Raw genomic sequence first — 14,032 nt, forward strand, 5'->3', positions numbered from 1 at the left:
GTTTGTGAGGATAATTGATATGTCTTCCAGTTATACATATAAGGTAAGATATGGAATTCCACAAGGCTCTATATTAGGACCGTTATTATTTACACTATATATGCTCCCACTGGGCAACGTTATCAGAAAACATGATGTGATTTTTCATTGTTATGCGGATGACACGCAGCTCTTCATATCAGCCAAACCTGATGACAGAGTGAGATTAAAGAAAATCGAGGATTGTGTAGAAGATGTAAAATCATGGATGTCGCACAACTTCCTCCTATTAAATAGTGATAAAACAGAAGTTCTCCTATTAGGCCCCAAAGCTGCTAGAAATAAATTATCAGACTTAATGCTAAATCTGGCCGACTTCTCAGCCACCCCTGGTTCAGCAGCTAAAAACCTTGGAGTTATCATAGATTCAGATCTAGCATTCGATAAACACATATCTAATGTTACTAGAACAGCTTTTCTACACCTCCGTAACATCGCCAAGCTAAGAAATGCCCTATCACTGCATGACGCAGAAAAATTAGTACATGCCTTCATTACCTCAAGGCTAGATTATTGTAATGCGCTACTGTCTGGATGTTCCGGCAGTAACTTAAATAAACTTCAGCTAGTTCAAAATGCTGCAGCCAGGGTCCTTACTAAAACGAGAAAATTTACTAAAACTAAAACATTAACTAATACTAGAACATTTACTAAAACTAGAAAATTTGACCATATTAGTCCAGTACTATCAGCACTGCACTGGCTTCCAGTCAAATTCCGCATAGACTATAAAATTCTCCTGTTAACGTATAAAGCCCTACACGGGCTCGCTCCTGAGTATTTACAAGACCTCATCTCCTGTTATGAACCACCGCGATTACTTAGATCTCAGGGTGCTGGTTTATTAGTAGTTCCTAAAATTCAGAGGAGCTCTGCAGGAGGAAGAGCTTTCTCTTATAAAGCGCCTCAACTCTGGAATAATCTCCCCGAATATGTTCGGGACTCAGACACAGTCTCAATCTTTAAGTCTAGACTAAAAATGGTGAAAACTGCTTGGGTGATGTCATAAATAAATGTATATGTATATGTATATGTATATGTATATTTTATATTTTATGTATATTTTACTTGTAGCTGAATAATCAAAATACCTGAAACATTTATTTTAACAGCACAAACCAGCACTAACGCAGCACTGCTGAACCAGACCACTTTGGTGTTGTTTGGCCTTTTTTTGAGGGGATGGGTAATGTCACCCATTAAATCATTTTCACCTAATAACTCAATAACTAAAATACAGTAGCACAAACATTTATTCTAACGGCACAAACCAGCACAAACACAGCACCAAAAAAAACGAGACCACTTTGGTGAAATTTGGCCACAAATGAGGAGTTGTGTTACATAACAGGTCAGAAATTAAATGTTTAATATAAGAGCAAATATAATGTTTAATAACTCAATAATGATAACAGCACAAACGCTAATTTTTTCTTGAAAAAATGCAGCACTTACCAATGGAAATATGTTTATCTAAAGGGACTTCCTTGTATTTTTTGACTGCACTAAAGAATACTTTTAAAGTTCTTTGAATGTTTCGGATTGACCGACCTTCATTTTTTCTTAACCCTTGTGTGGTGTTCATATTTTTGTTACTCGTTTACTTTGTTACTTGTATTTAATTCAGCAAAATTAAGCAATTCTACATTAAAATGCTTTACACATGCTCGCTTCACCTAAATTGCAAGCAATATAAACAGCTTACATGGTTAATATTTGCCCTTTACCTTTCTTATGTTACATTTCTTTCAAAAAGTGCTACTCTTTTTTTATTAGTTTTTTAATAGAATGTAAAAGAAAATGAATTAAACAAAAGATATGAGTAGAAAATTTGTTTAGTTTTAAATTTACAAATGAAGCAATGTTTATTAGCCCTTGGCCAAACATACTGTATGTAATATAAATGTGTGTGGGGGGGGGGGGGGGGTGTACAGTGTCAGGTGCGGGTGCAGGGAAGACGAGGAGGCGGACGCAAATGCAAACAAAAAGGGATTTATTAACGAAAACAAATACAAAATACACAGGGATTTACGGAAAACAGGACTGAGGAAACTGGGGAAAACATGGAGCACTGACAGACGATAAACGTACAAGGATCGACACCGGGGAAATGGAACACGGACCTTAAATAGAGGTGCACACACACAGGAAACAGGAAACACCTGGGACGAAGGGGCGGAGCTACATATGAACACAGGTGAGTGGAAAAACACTGGAGATGAAACACAGACCTGAGAATAACACAGACATACGAAGCAGACAGACAAAAGACCTGACATGCAGTGTGTGTTTATCGAAAATGTGTTTTGATATATGTTTTTCACAAAAAATGAGCCAATGCCAAAGAGTTTGAGTTAGAAAAAATATTTTTTTAGTATCATTTGATGAAAAATGAAAACGGTTCCCACAGACCTGAACACCACACAAGGGTTAAAGTAAAATCATTTTAAGACAATTTAAAAAAAATATATTCAAAGTGTTTCTCATTTCTGGAGCATTTTTATTCATCATGACATTTGGAAACAATATACATATAAGTAAATACGGGGGTTCTTGTGGGACATGAATTATATTTCTGCAGGTTACAGTTCATTTTCTAATTATCATACTTCTCATTTTTACTCTAGAACTGATTCTACACAGCCTGGGGTCTCATTCCACACATTACTGAATTATATGCAGTTATATCTAAACTAATTTCAAAATACTTATTAATAAAACATAAATGGAGAAAAACAATTGTGTAAATTAAACATTCAGAAGGTTAAACACAAAACGAATAAAAAGAGAGATAAGTGCTGCTGCAGTAAGTGTCAGAAATTATCAGTAATAAACTGTAAAAATTATTAATAATCAAGAATAGTGCTGCTGCATTAGGAGACAGAAATGATCAGTAATTAACAGTAAAAGTCATTAATAATCAGTGATAATCATTAATAAACAGTAATAAACAGTATTACTCAGCAGAAAACAGAAGAAGTAGATGATTTGTTATTAATGTAGAGATGATTTATTCAGTCGGATCAGTTGGAACTTTCCACAGGTTTCCAATCGATCTTCCCCCTGACTCGCTGCACCCAGCCCAGTTTCGGGTTTACACACACACGTTTACCCTTCCGAGTGATAAAACTGCAATAAAGAGAGTTTAAAAAGTGTTAAAATTGGAATAATTAACCACAGAGAAAGATAATACATCAGTGAATAAACTGTAACTAACACATGCACACACTATAGCTATATATATACATACACACCACCTTCAGCACTTAACATATGTAACATATGTAAAGTATTTTTTTCCTTTAAAATTTCATATTTAAATGTTTCAGATTGCCCAGATACCAGTGTGATAAAATACAGTCAAACATTTAATTGAGCGTTCCATTCTCCTCCACCAGTCTTACACACTGCTTTTGGATAACTTTATGCTGCTTTACTCCTGGTGCAAAAATTCAAGCAGTTCAGTTTGGTGGTTTGATGGTTTGTGATCATCCATCTTCCTCTTGATTATATTCCAGAGGTTTTCAATTTGGTAAAATCAAAGAAAATCATCATTTTTACGTGCTCTCATATTTTTTCCAGAGCTGTAGTTAATATAATATTTTTAAACCACTGTAATATTAACAGGGTGAAACTTACATCAGTGCAGGTTTTGGGCAGCCAAAGTCCGTTTCTTCATAATTCACAATATTTCTTGCAGGGATTCGTTTCTGATAGAAACTGAAACAGCATGTTTTTGGTCCTTTAGCCCCATCTGTGTAGAAAAAACTCATTTAAATAAAAAATACAGTGACTGAAATGAGATATTAATACACCAGAAGATGAACTTACGTTGTCCCTCCACACAGGACTGAAGGTTGAGGACGATCAGCAGACCCAGGAGGAGAGAACCACTCCAGAACCTCATGATTCTCTCTCTCTACAGCAGCAGGAGACGAAGATGATGATCTGAAATCTTCTAGAATGAGGTGAAAATATTATTGCCTCTGGTTTTATATACTAAATAAAGGGGGGTGGAGTTTGGATGATGGGGCAAAAAAAGGTTTTACAGAAAGTCAAACTGTGGTTTCCTTAAACAGCCTTTAGTCATTAAAGCAGATTACAACGTTCTTCACTTTTCCTGTATAAGAATAAATATGGTCTGAATATAACACTATTCACACCCCCCCCCCTCCCCATACACACACACACATACTCAGTACACACAGTAGTCTTGTACTTGGTCCGGGATCAGAGTACGGATGTGGGCTTCTTGAGCTCCGGGAGGCCATGCAGGAAACTGGCTTCTTATCTTTGCCAGGAATTCCCGAATAGCCTGCATTGTCAGCGGCGCTCCAGAAGTCTCCCAGAGGACACATTTTGGATTGACATTTAGTAGGAGGGTTGGTGGGATGGACTATTCATTTCCCCCAGGGACCACATTAGAAGTTGGAATGGTTTTAAAAGGCCAGACTGATACACTGAGCCGGTTGTGCACAATTCATATATACACTAGGCCTATACAGCATTTATAATAACCCCTTTATATAGAAATACAGTATACAATGAAACATTACAATGATAAAATTAAATGTGGTGGATTATATAATGATTTAATACACAACGTTCTTCACCTTTCCTGTAGAAGAATTAACTATGGTCTGACCTAATAACACTTTAACACCCCGTCCCGTCCCACACACACACACACACACACACACACACACACACAGCTTGATTGAGGGCGTGTCAGTGTGAAAAGTACACCTTGCACAGCTCGAAACGTGCAAACGGCATAATCCTAATTCTCTTAATTAATAATGGGTGTGGTTAATTTTGGGCGTAACATGAAATAAAACAGAGTGTTTCTTGCTCATCATTCCCTTTAAGATCCAGGTGCGCTCTGACTTTGGCGGATTGCTATTTTAACCCACCTGTTATGTTCATTTGTTTCATTACTAACTCCATTACTAATTATTCTATCAGTATTTAGTGCACTGGTGTTCCTTTCCTCTAACAGGTAATGCTTCAATTAGCATAATTTATAATAACTTCTTTTATCATTTCACTACTTTATTACTTTTAAAAGACAGCATATAAATAAAATAGTTTTACATAACATTAAAACGGAACATGACCATAGTGATTTATGTTATATGTTGATTACAGTAATTAAGGCAAGTAGAATAAGTTTCATACTGAACTATTTTTGCTAGATAATCAAACTTTAAAATAGGAATGGACTTCTGACAGGTGACTGTTGTCTGGGTTTGAATCAGTAGGTGGAGCACCTGTATTTTCCACCGCCAAGATATACGAAGCTATACACCACATTGTCGTAGATATATTCACAAGCACATATAAAGGGGACACAAAGAAAATATACATGTGTATTGCAAAGCATGTTTAATTGCAGAAATTTCTGTGAGAAATCACTACTACCCTTTCTCTCTAAAACACTCGAGAGAGCAGTTTTAAATCAGGTCTCTGGCTTCCTCTCCCAGAATGACCTCCTGGCCCAGAACCAATCTGGATTCAAAAATGGACACTCTACCGAGATGGCTCTGTTGTCTGTGACTGAAGCGTTAAAAACTTCAAGCTTCTCGCTTTATAACATCAGGAAAATTAGACCGTTTCTGACGCAACAGGCCACCCAACTCCTGGTGCAAGCTGTCGTCATCTCACGCCTCGACTACTGCAATGCCCTGCTAACTGGCCTCCCGGCCTGTGTAGTAAACCCACTCCAGATGATCCAGAACGCAGCAGCACGTCTGGTCTTCAACCAACCAAAACGGGCACATGTCACTCCGCTGCTCATTGAGCTCCATTGGCTACCAGTTGATGCTCGCATCAAATTCAAAGCTCTTACAATCGCCTACAAGGTGATACAGAACAGCTCCTTCCTACCTGCACTCGCTCCTGAAGACTTACGCTAAACGAATACTTTTAAAGTTCTTTGAATGTTTCCGATTGACCGACCTTCATTTTTATTTCAAGACAGTTTCTAAAGAAATGTATTCAAAGTGTTTCTCATTTCTGGAGCATTTTTATTCATCATGAAATTTGGAAACAATATACATATAAGTAAATACGGGGGTTCTTGTGGGACATGAATTATATTTCTGCAGTTCATTTTCTGATTATCATACTTCTCATTTTTACTCTAGAACTGATTCTACACAGCCTGGGGTCTCGTTCCATACATAACTGAATTATATGCAGTTATATCTAAACTAATTTCAGAATATTAATTAATAAAACATAAATGGAGAAAAACAGTTGTGTAAATTGAAAACAAATCAAATAAAACGAGAGAAAAGTGCTGCTGCAGTAAGAGACAGAAATGATCAGTAATCAACAGTAAAAGTCATTAATAATCAGTGATAATCAGTAATAAACAGTAATAATCAGTATTAATCAGCAGGAAACAGAAGAAGTAGATGATTTGTTATTGATGTAGAGATGATTTATTCAGTCGGATCAGTTGGAACTTTCCACAGGTTTCCAATCGATCTTCCCCCTGACTCGCTGCACCCAGTTCAGACTTGGGTTTACACACACACGGTTACCCTTCCGTAAGATAAAACTGCAGTGAAGAGAGTTTAAAAAGTGTTAAAATTGAAGTCATTAACAACAGAGAAAGATAATACATCAGTAAATACACTGTAACTAACACACACACACACACTATAGCCATATATACACATAGACCACCTTAACCCTTGTGTGGTGTTCGGGTCTGTGGGACCCATTTTCATTTTTCATCAAATGATACTAAAAAAATATCAAACTCAAACTCATTGTCAAAACACATTTACGATAAACACACACTGTACACCCCCCCCCCCCCCCACTTTTACACATTTATATTACATACAGTATGTTTAATAAACATTGCTTCATTTGTAAATTTAAAACTAAACAAATTTTCTACTCATATCTTGAGTTTAATTCATTTTCTTTTACATTCTATTAAAAAACTAATAAAAAAAGAGTAGCACTTTTTGAAAGAAATGTAACATAAGAAAGGTAAAGGGCAAATATTAACCATGTAAGCTGTTTATATTGCTTGCAATTTAGGTGAAGCGAGCATGTGTAAAGCATTTTAATGTAAAATTGCTTAATTTTGCTGAATTAAATACAAGTAACAAAGTAAACGAGTAACAAAAATATGAACACCACACAAGGGTTAAGCACTTAACATATGTAACATAAGTAATATGTTCATATTTAATTGTTTCAGATTGCCCAGATACCAGTGTGATAAAATACAGTTAAATAGTGAGGGTTCCATTCCCCTCCACCAGTCTTACACACTGCTTTTGGATAACTTTATGCTGCTTTACTCCTGGTGCAAAAATTCAAGCAGTTCAGTTTGGTGGTTTGATGGTTTGTGATCATCCATCTTCCTCTTGATTATATTCCAGAGGATTTTAATTTGGTAAAATCAAAGAAACTCATCATTTTTAAGTGCTCTCATTAAGAGCTGTAGTTAATATAATACTTTTAAACCACTGTATTACTAATAAATAACAGGGTGAAACTTACATCAGTGCAGGTTTTGGGCAGCCAAAGTCCGTTTCTTCATAATTCACAATATTTCTTGCAGGGATTCGTTTCGGATAGAGACTGAAACAGCATGTTCCTAATCCTTTAGCCCCATCTGTGTAGAAAAACTCATTTAAATAAAAAATACAGTCACTGAAATGAGATATTAATAAAATAAAAGAAGATGAACTTACAGCTTCCCTCCACACAGGACTGAAGGTTGAGGACGATCAGCAGACCCAGGAGGAGAGAACCACCCCAGAACCTCATGATTCTCTCTCTACAGCAGCAGGAGACGAAGATGATGATCTGAAATCTTCTAGAATGAGGTGAAAATCATATTGCCTCTGGATTTATATACTAAATAAAGGGGGTGGAGTTTGGATGATGAATCTACAGAAAGTCAAACTGTGGTTTCCATGAACAGCCTTTAGTCATTAAAGCAGATTACGACATTCTTCATCTTTTTCTGTATAAGAATAAATATGGTCTGAATATAACACTATTAACATCCCGTCCCACACACACACACACACACACATACTTATACTGTACAGAGACACAGTGGGCCTTATGCTAATTGTGCTATTTTACACCCCACCATATGTCCATTTTTACCAGTTTCACACCTTCTGCCTGCATTGTTTAAATAGCAACAGTGCTTGAGCATGTATCTGACCACCATCAGACCTTCATTGCAGTCTTGGCAGCGCACACACACTGGGCCTTATTTTAGTGATATACCGGTGAGCCTTCGATTGTGAACCTTGCAGCTTGAGTTAGGGCATGTCAGTGTGTTTTCGCTATCGTAACAACGGGAAAAGTACACCTTGTGCGGCTTAAAATGTGCAAAAGGCATCATGAGGGAGCTTTTTGGACGTAATGTGAAATAATGTGAAGTAATGTGAATCAGAGAGTCTCTTGCTTATCATTCTCTTTAAGAGTAGAATCAGGTGAGCTCTGACTTTGGTGGATTGCTATTTTAACAGTGCAGCTACCTGGACGTGTTCAACAAACTCTTCTCAGCAGAGGAATCTGAGCTGCTGGTTGACGCTGTGAAGGAGCTCCAGCAGCTCATTTACGGGAACAGCAATGTTATTTTATTTACTATTCTGTTTAGGGTCGGTTGTCAGGGTTTAAATCAGTCGGTGGAGCACCTGTATTTTCCACCACCAAGATACACCAAGCAATGCACCAGAAATTTACCTGAACACATTTTAATTCCAGAACATCACGCCCATCAGTGTAGATATATTCAGAATCACAGAAGGATGGGACTTTATCCTTGAATGGACGCCAATTATCCCACTGATGCACCCTGAGCCTGCAGGACAGCTTGTATTTCTTTGGAAATTGATTGGGGCTGCTTATCCAGCATCCAGACTATCCAGGCCTATTTTTTGCTTAATCAAATCAAATCAAATCAAATTTATTTGTATAGCGCTTTTTACAACAGGTGTTGGCACAAAGCAGCTTTACAGAAACATGATTACAGGACAAAGAATCAGGCAAAACATTAAACATAGAAAATACAGAATACAGAACCCCCAGTGAAAAACTCCCTCAGAGCTGCAGGAGGAGGAAGAAACCTTGGGAGGACCAAGACTCACATTAAAGGGGGGACCATCCTACCACTGGTCAAACGGCTTTTAAATTAAAATTTAAAAAGTCTTTTATACATCCATATAGGTTTTATGTACTCAGGAGTGTAATAGCGCCACTAATGGCTTGGATGTAATCTGTAGTGGAGAGTAAGATGGTCGATGAGCAGCTGATCTGTGGTGGTGGTGGAGAAGAGCTGACTTCAGAAACTTCCATCAGTCTGGCCGGACAGGAGACGCGAGAGCCTGAGGGTCCAACATCGGTATCGGGTCAGACAGGTGGGCAGTCAGTAACTCGGAGGAAAGCAGAGAGATGGAATTAGTTTTTACTGGATTTATGCAAAACTGAGAATATTAAAACATTATCAGAGTGTGGCAAATGACTCCGGCAGAACTGAATAAAACCAGAAGGTAACATAGACATGGAGGCACCCTGAAACACCAGCATCCACCCACTCCACCGTCCACAAACCTGAGTGACCGTGTGCAGTGGGAGAACAACAGCACCAGCATCTCAGTTTACCACAATTTCCTCTGTCCATGAACCCCTGAATCTGCAGCCTTATCTAAAGGGAAAAACATTAATTACCAAAAGCTAAACTAAACAAGTAAGTTTTCAGTCTAGACTTAAAGATTGAGACTGTGTCTGAGTCCCGAACATATTCGGGGAGATTATTCCAGAGTTGAGGCGCTTTATAAGAGAAAGCTCTTCCTCCTGCAGAGCTCCTCTGAATTTTAGGCACTACTAATAAACCAGCACCCTGAGATCTGAGTAATCGCCAAAAGTTTGGACAAAAGTTTGGACATACCTTCTCATTCAGTGTGTTTTCTTTATTTTTATGACTATTTACATTGTAGATTCTCACTGAAGCATCAAATCTATGAATGAACACATGTGGAGTTTTGTACTTAACCAAAAAAGGTGAAATAAAGTTTTATATCGTAGTTTCTTCAAAATAGCCACACTGCTTTGCACACTCTTGGGATTCTCTCAATGAGCTTCAAGAGGTAGTCACCTGAAATGGTTTTCAGGTGTGCCCTATCAGGGTTAATTAGTGAAATTTCTTGCTTTATCAATGGGGTTGGGAGCATCAGTTGTGTGGCACACATGAGGACCAACCCAGGAAAGGAAGACCAAGAGTCACCTCTGCTTCTCAGGACAAGTTCATCCGAGTCACCAGCCTCAGAAATCACAAGTTAACAGCAGCTCAGATCAGAGACCAGTTGAATGCCACACAGAGTTCTAGCAGCAGACCCATCTCTAGAACAACTGTTAAGAGGAAACGTGCAAATCAGGCTTTCATGATCAAATAGCTGCTAATAAACCACTGCTAAAGAGAGACAACACGCAGAAAAAATTTGTTTGGGCCAAGAAACACAAGAAATGGACATCAGACCAGTGAAAATCTGTGCTTTAGTCTGATGAGTCTAAATTTGAGATTTTTGGTTCCAAACGTCATGTCTTTGTGAGACGCAGAAAAGGAGAACGAATGGATTCCACATGCCTGGTTCCCACTGTGAAGCATGGTGAAGGAGGAGCTGTGATGGTGTGGGCGGGGTTTGCTGGTGACACTGTTGGGGATTTATATGAAATTGAAGGTACACTGAACCAGCATGGCTACCACAACATCCTGCAGCAACATGCCATCCCATCTGCTCTGCGTTTAGTATATCGATTATTTATTTTCAACAGGACAACGACCCCAAACACACGTCCATGCTGTGTAAGAGCTATTTGATCAAGAAGAAGAGTGATGGAGTGCTGCGGCAGATGAGCTGTCCTCCACAGACACCGGACCTGAACCCAATCCAGATGGTTTGGGGTGAGCTGGAGCACAGAGTGAAGAAGACAAAGGAGCAACAAGTGCTAATAAACACCTCTGGGAACTCCTTCCTTCCTTCAAGACTGTTGGAAAACTTTTTTTATTTCAGGTGGCCACCTCTTGAAGAGGCTTATTGAGAGTATGATGCCAAGAGTGTGTAAAGCAGTAATCAGAGCAAAGGGGGCTTTTATTTTGAAGAAACTAGAATATAAAACATGTTTTTTTTTTTGTTTTTTCACCTTTTTTTTGTTAAGTACATAAAACTCCACATGTGTTCATTCATAGTTTTGATGCTTCAGTGAGAATCTACAATGTAAATAGTCATGAAAATAAAGAAAGTTTTATTTTTTTTCCTCGTTTATTTTTGTGTTGTTCCAATACACACAAAGGAAATGAACGTGTATTGCAAACCATGTTGAATTGCAGAATTTTCTGTGAGAAATACTTTATTTTCTGAAAATAAATTAAGGGGTACAACACTTTCAGACATGACTGTATATGAGATGTGCTCTAATTTTTAGCTCTGTTAGAATTGAAAAAGTATTGAGGTGTGTAACAGGGTTTACACTGCATGCCCCCTTTCCCCTAATTCACTCCCAGGCTGTATTACTCTGTATTCTGCTTGGGTCAGTTCTCAGAATTAGCCTGACCATAAGTCTTAACCACCAGAGACCCTTTTTCCTGTTGATGCAGGACCTTGTTGTGATCACCTCCACCCTTTATAGTCACGTCTTTTATTTTATTTAAAGCTGTTACTTTCGTTTCATCATCCTCAAAGAAACTGACAGACAGAAAAGTAGCATCTGCTGCAGTTGAATCCGCGGTCATGAGGGTCTGGAGTCGTTCTTTTCTCTTGGGTCTGCTGGTCATCGTCCACCTTCAGTCCTGTGTGGAAGGTGAGTGAGTTTAAATACTGGTTATTATGATGGCGTCTTAGTTTAGTCAAAATATTTATTTACAGCTTAATTTATTGCTGCTCTATCTAGTCTTGTATCAAACTCAATCCAAATGACTTTCCATGAAAACAAGGTGGCGGCCATATTTGTTGACTTATTATTGGAATATATGGTGCAACAGCAAATCCATTGATATGTATTACACACATAGTGATAATAATAAAATGTTCAGAATCAGTAATTATTACCGCCTAGCAATGCTTTACCAACAACTTAGCAACACCTTAGCAACCACCTAAACAAATACCATAGCAACAACTTTCTTACTCACATTTTTTACTTTGATCAACATAAACATTGTGTTGGTTTCTCAGACAGAAAATAGGCCTAGTTCTTTTTATTTTTTAACTGTAATAAGCTGACATGTCTCTTAACTTCACTTTTATTTTCTAGATGTGAATGCAGTAAAGAGCTGCTGCTTCAACTTCCAAACAAGAATAATACCTTTAAATGCCATTATCAAGTATGAAAATGTGGACAGAGACTGCCCAAAATCAGGAGTTATGTAAGTTACCGTATCTTCTTGTTTATATCTTATTATTCTTCAGGTCTAACAGTCTGTATGTTTCCTTTACTGCAGTTTTACCACTAGGAAGTCTAAGATGTGTGCAGACCCAAATCAAAGCTGGGTGCAGCGAGCCATGAACAAAATTGATCAACGAATTTTGAAAAGCACTGAAGTTTTGCCTGGACGTAAAACTGAAGCTGATACCCATCCTGATCACACAACCATGAAACCCCACACATCTACAGCTCTGCCTGGACATAACACTGAAGCCCGTGTCCGTGAGTTCACTGTAAAAAAATTACATTCATAACTGTTCTCCTTAATGTGAATAATGAAGTCAGATGAGGAAAATATTGAACTGCAGACTAAATATCAAGACTAAATAATCTGTAGTTGAGGCCAAGCCAACTTCTCTGCACTACTGCACATGCTCAGTTTGACTCTTTAGTTGAACGGGGTCTACTAACCAATTTTGCAGGGATTTCACTTGATGTTGCGCACCTTGATTTCATATTGGGTGTGTCCTCGCATCTCACACTCACCATCAGTGTGTATTTATTCTCCACAGGCTCTGCTGCCCTCAGCAGGGGTTTATATACAGTATGTGTTATATAGTAGTGAACTATAGTCTGTTCTCAGTGTTGTAGGCTATAAGAGCAAGTTACTGTGTTTAGTGTTGCTGAGTGTATAGAGATTATATGGTGGCTGGGTCAAGCTGCTCACATATACATTACCGCAAGCTTATGTGACTGACAATAGACAGATATATAATAGTCATAAATTCCCACTTCTCAGCTGCTAACTGCGCACATTACATGAATTTGATTAATGCAAAATGTGCCAATGACACAAGTTAAATTTTTTTGATGAGCCTAAAGGATAGTTAGCAGATCGCAAATCAGGCCAACTAAACACATAATGTGAATTTTTAAGTTGGTGAGTCTTAATATTTGAAATTTTGATATATATGAAAAATCACATGGGGCGTTGAGTGGTCTAAAGCACTGCCACTATGAGCGGGAAGTTGCAGGTTTGAACCCCTGCTCATTAAAAACTTTGCCATCAGCTTCAGAAGCCCTGAGAGAGCAGAGTTGTCCTTGCGCTCTCTCTGGATGTGTACAGTAGATGGCGCTCTTCAGCCTCATCACTCCTAGGGTGATGTGGCTCAGCACAAGGCTGCGCTTTCCTCCGAGCGTTAGCGCTGTGATGCTACTCGGCAATGCTGCAGCATCAGCAGCAATTCAAAAAGAGGCGGGGTCTGACTTCACATGTATCGAAGGAGGCAGGTGCTGGTCTTCACCCTCCTGGTGTTTGGGAATCACTGCTAGTGATAGGGGGAGTCTTAACGAGTGGGTTGGGTAATTGGCTGTGTAAATTGGGGAGAAAATGGGGAAAAATACTAATACAATTATATGGCATAACTGGTCATGGATTTTCTTCAAAATGTAAAAGTTTGAGTTTGAGCCTCAAAACTCAAAAATCTAGTGCAGCAAAAAATGTGAGTTTTTCAAACTTTTTTATTTTTACAGTGTTGAGACCCCAGGCGGCACCAGAAACCTCGAGTTCTGATCCAGCTGA

At 38.3% G+C, this 14,032-nt stretch overlaps 3 protein-coding genes across 4 annotated transcripts in view; all 3 read right to left on the reverse strand.

The window, feature by feature from the left end:
- The window catches only part of LOC111191211 (C-C motif chemokine 13), a 35,325-nt gene extending 27,377 nt beyond the window's left edge, over positions 1-7,948 (reverse strand). The window contains exon 1 of one of the 2 annotated variants that reach the window (XM_049482701.1): positions 7,851-7,948. The gene's annotated coding sequence lies outside the window, so the exon portion shown is untranslated. Of the gene's footprint in view, positions 1-3,962; positions 4,036-7,850 lie in introns of those variants that run through there. The other variant, XM_049482702.1, reaches the window with a different exon arrangement.
- LOC111191210 (C-C motif chemokine 3-like) lies at positions 2,012-3,963 on the reverse strand. Its single transcript, XM_022665463.2, has 3 exons — positions 3,871-3,963; positions 3,679-3,793; positions 2,012-3,168 (listed from the first exon to the last, which is right to left on the reverse strand). Exons 1-3 carry the CDS (start codon positions 3,944-3,946, stop codon positions 3,063-3,065), a joined length of 297 nt encoding a protein of 98 aa, XP_022521184.2. The 5' UTR covers positions 3,947-3,963; the 3' UTR covers positions 2,012-3,062.
- Positions 6,045-7,853, reverse strand: LOC125803924 (C-C motif chemokine 3-like). The gene is made up of 3 exons (XM_049482700.1): positions 7,761-7,853; positions 7,567-7,681; positions 6,045-6,604 (listed from the first exon to the last, which is right to left on the reverse strand). The coding sequence occupies exons 1-3, from the start codon at positions 7,834-7,836 to the stop codon at positions 6,499-6,501; spliced, it is 297 nt and encodes a 98-aa protein (XP_049338657.1). The 5' UTR covers positions 7,837-7,853; the 3' UTR covers positions 6,045-6,498.
- Positions 7,949-14,032: the final 6,084 nt, after the last annotated feature.

The sequence above is a fragment of the Astyanax mexicanus genome, chromosome 8 (genome assembly GCF_023375975.1).
Source record: "Astyanax mexicanus isolate ESR-SI-001 chromosome 8, AstMex3_surface, whole genome shotgun sequence".
NCBI lineage: Eukaryota > Metazoa > Chordata > Actinopteri > Characiformes > Acestrorhamphidae > Astyanax > Astyanax mexicanus.

Coding starts and splice junctions, on each gene's coding strand:
- LOC125803924 (XM_049482700.1), bottom strand. CDS start 7,836: ATGAGGTTCTGGGGTGGTTCTCTCCTCCTGGGTCTGCTGATCGTCCTC. Junction 7,682..7,760: donor GTCCTGTGTGGAGGGAAGCT/GTAAGTTCATCT, acceptor TTTTCTACACAG/ATGGGGCTAAAGGATTAGGA. Junction 6,605..7,566: donor TGCCCAAAACCTGCACTGAT/GTAAGTTTCACC, acceptor TCTTCACTGCAG/TTTTATCTTACGGAAGGGTA.
- LOC111191210 (XM_022665463.2), bottom strand. CDS start 3,946: ATGAGGTTCTGGAGTGGTTCTCTCCTCCTGGGTCTGCTGATCGTCCTC. Junction 3,794..3,870: donor GTCCTGTGTGGAGGGACAAC/GTAAGTTCATCT, acceptor TTTTCTACACAG/ATGGGGCTAAAGGACCAAAA. Junction 3,169..3,678: donor TGCCCAAAACCTGCACTGAT/GTAAGTTTCACC, acceptor TCTTTATTGCAG/TTTTATCACTCGGAAGGGTA.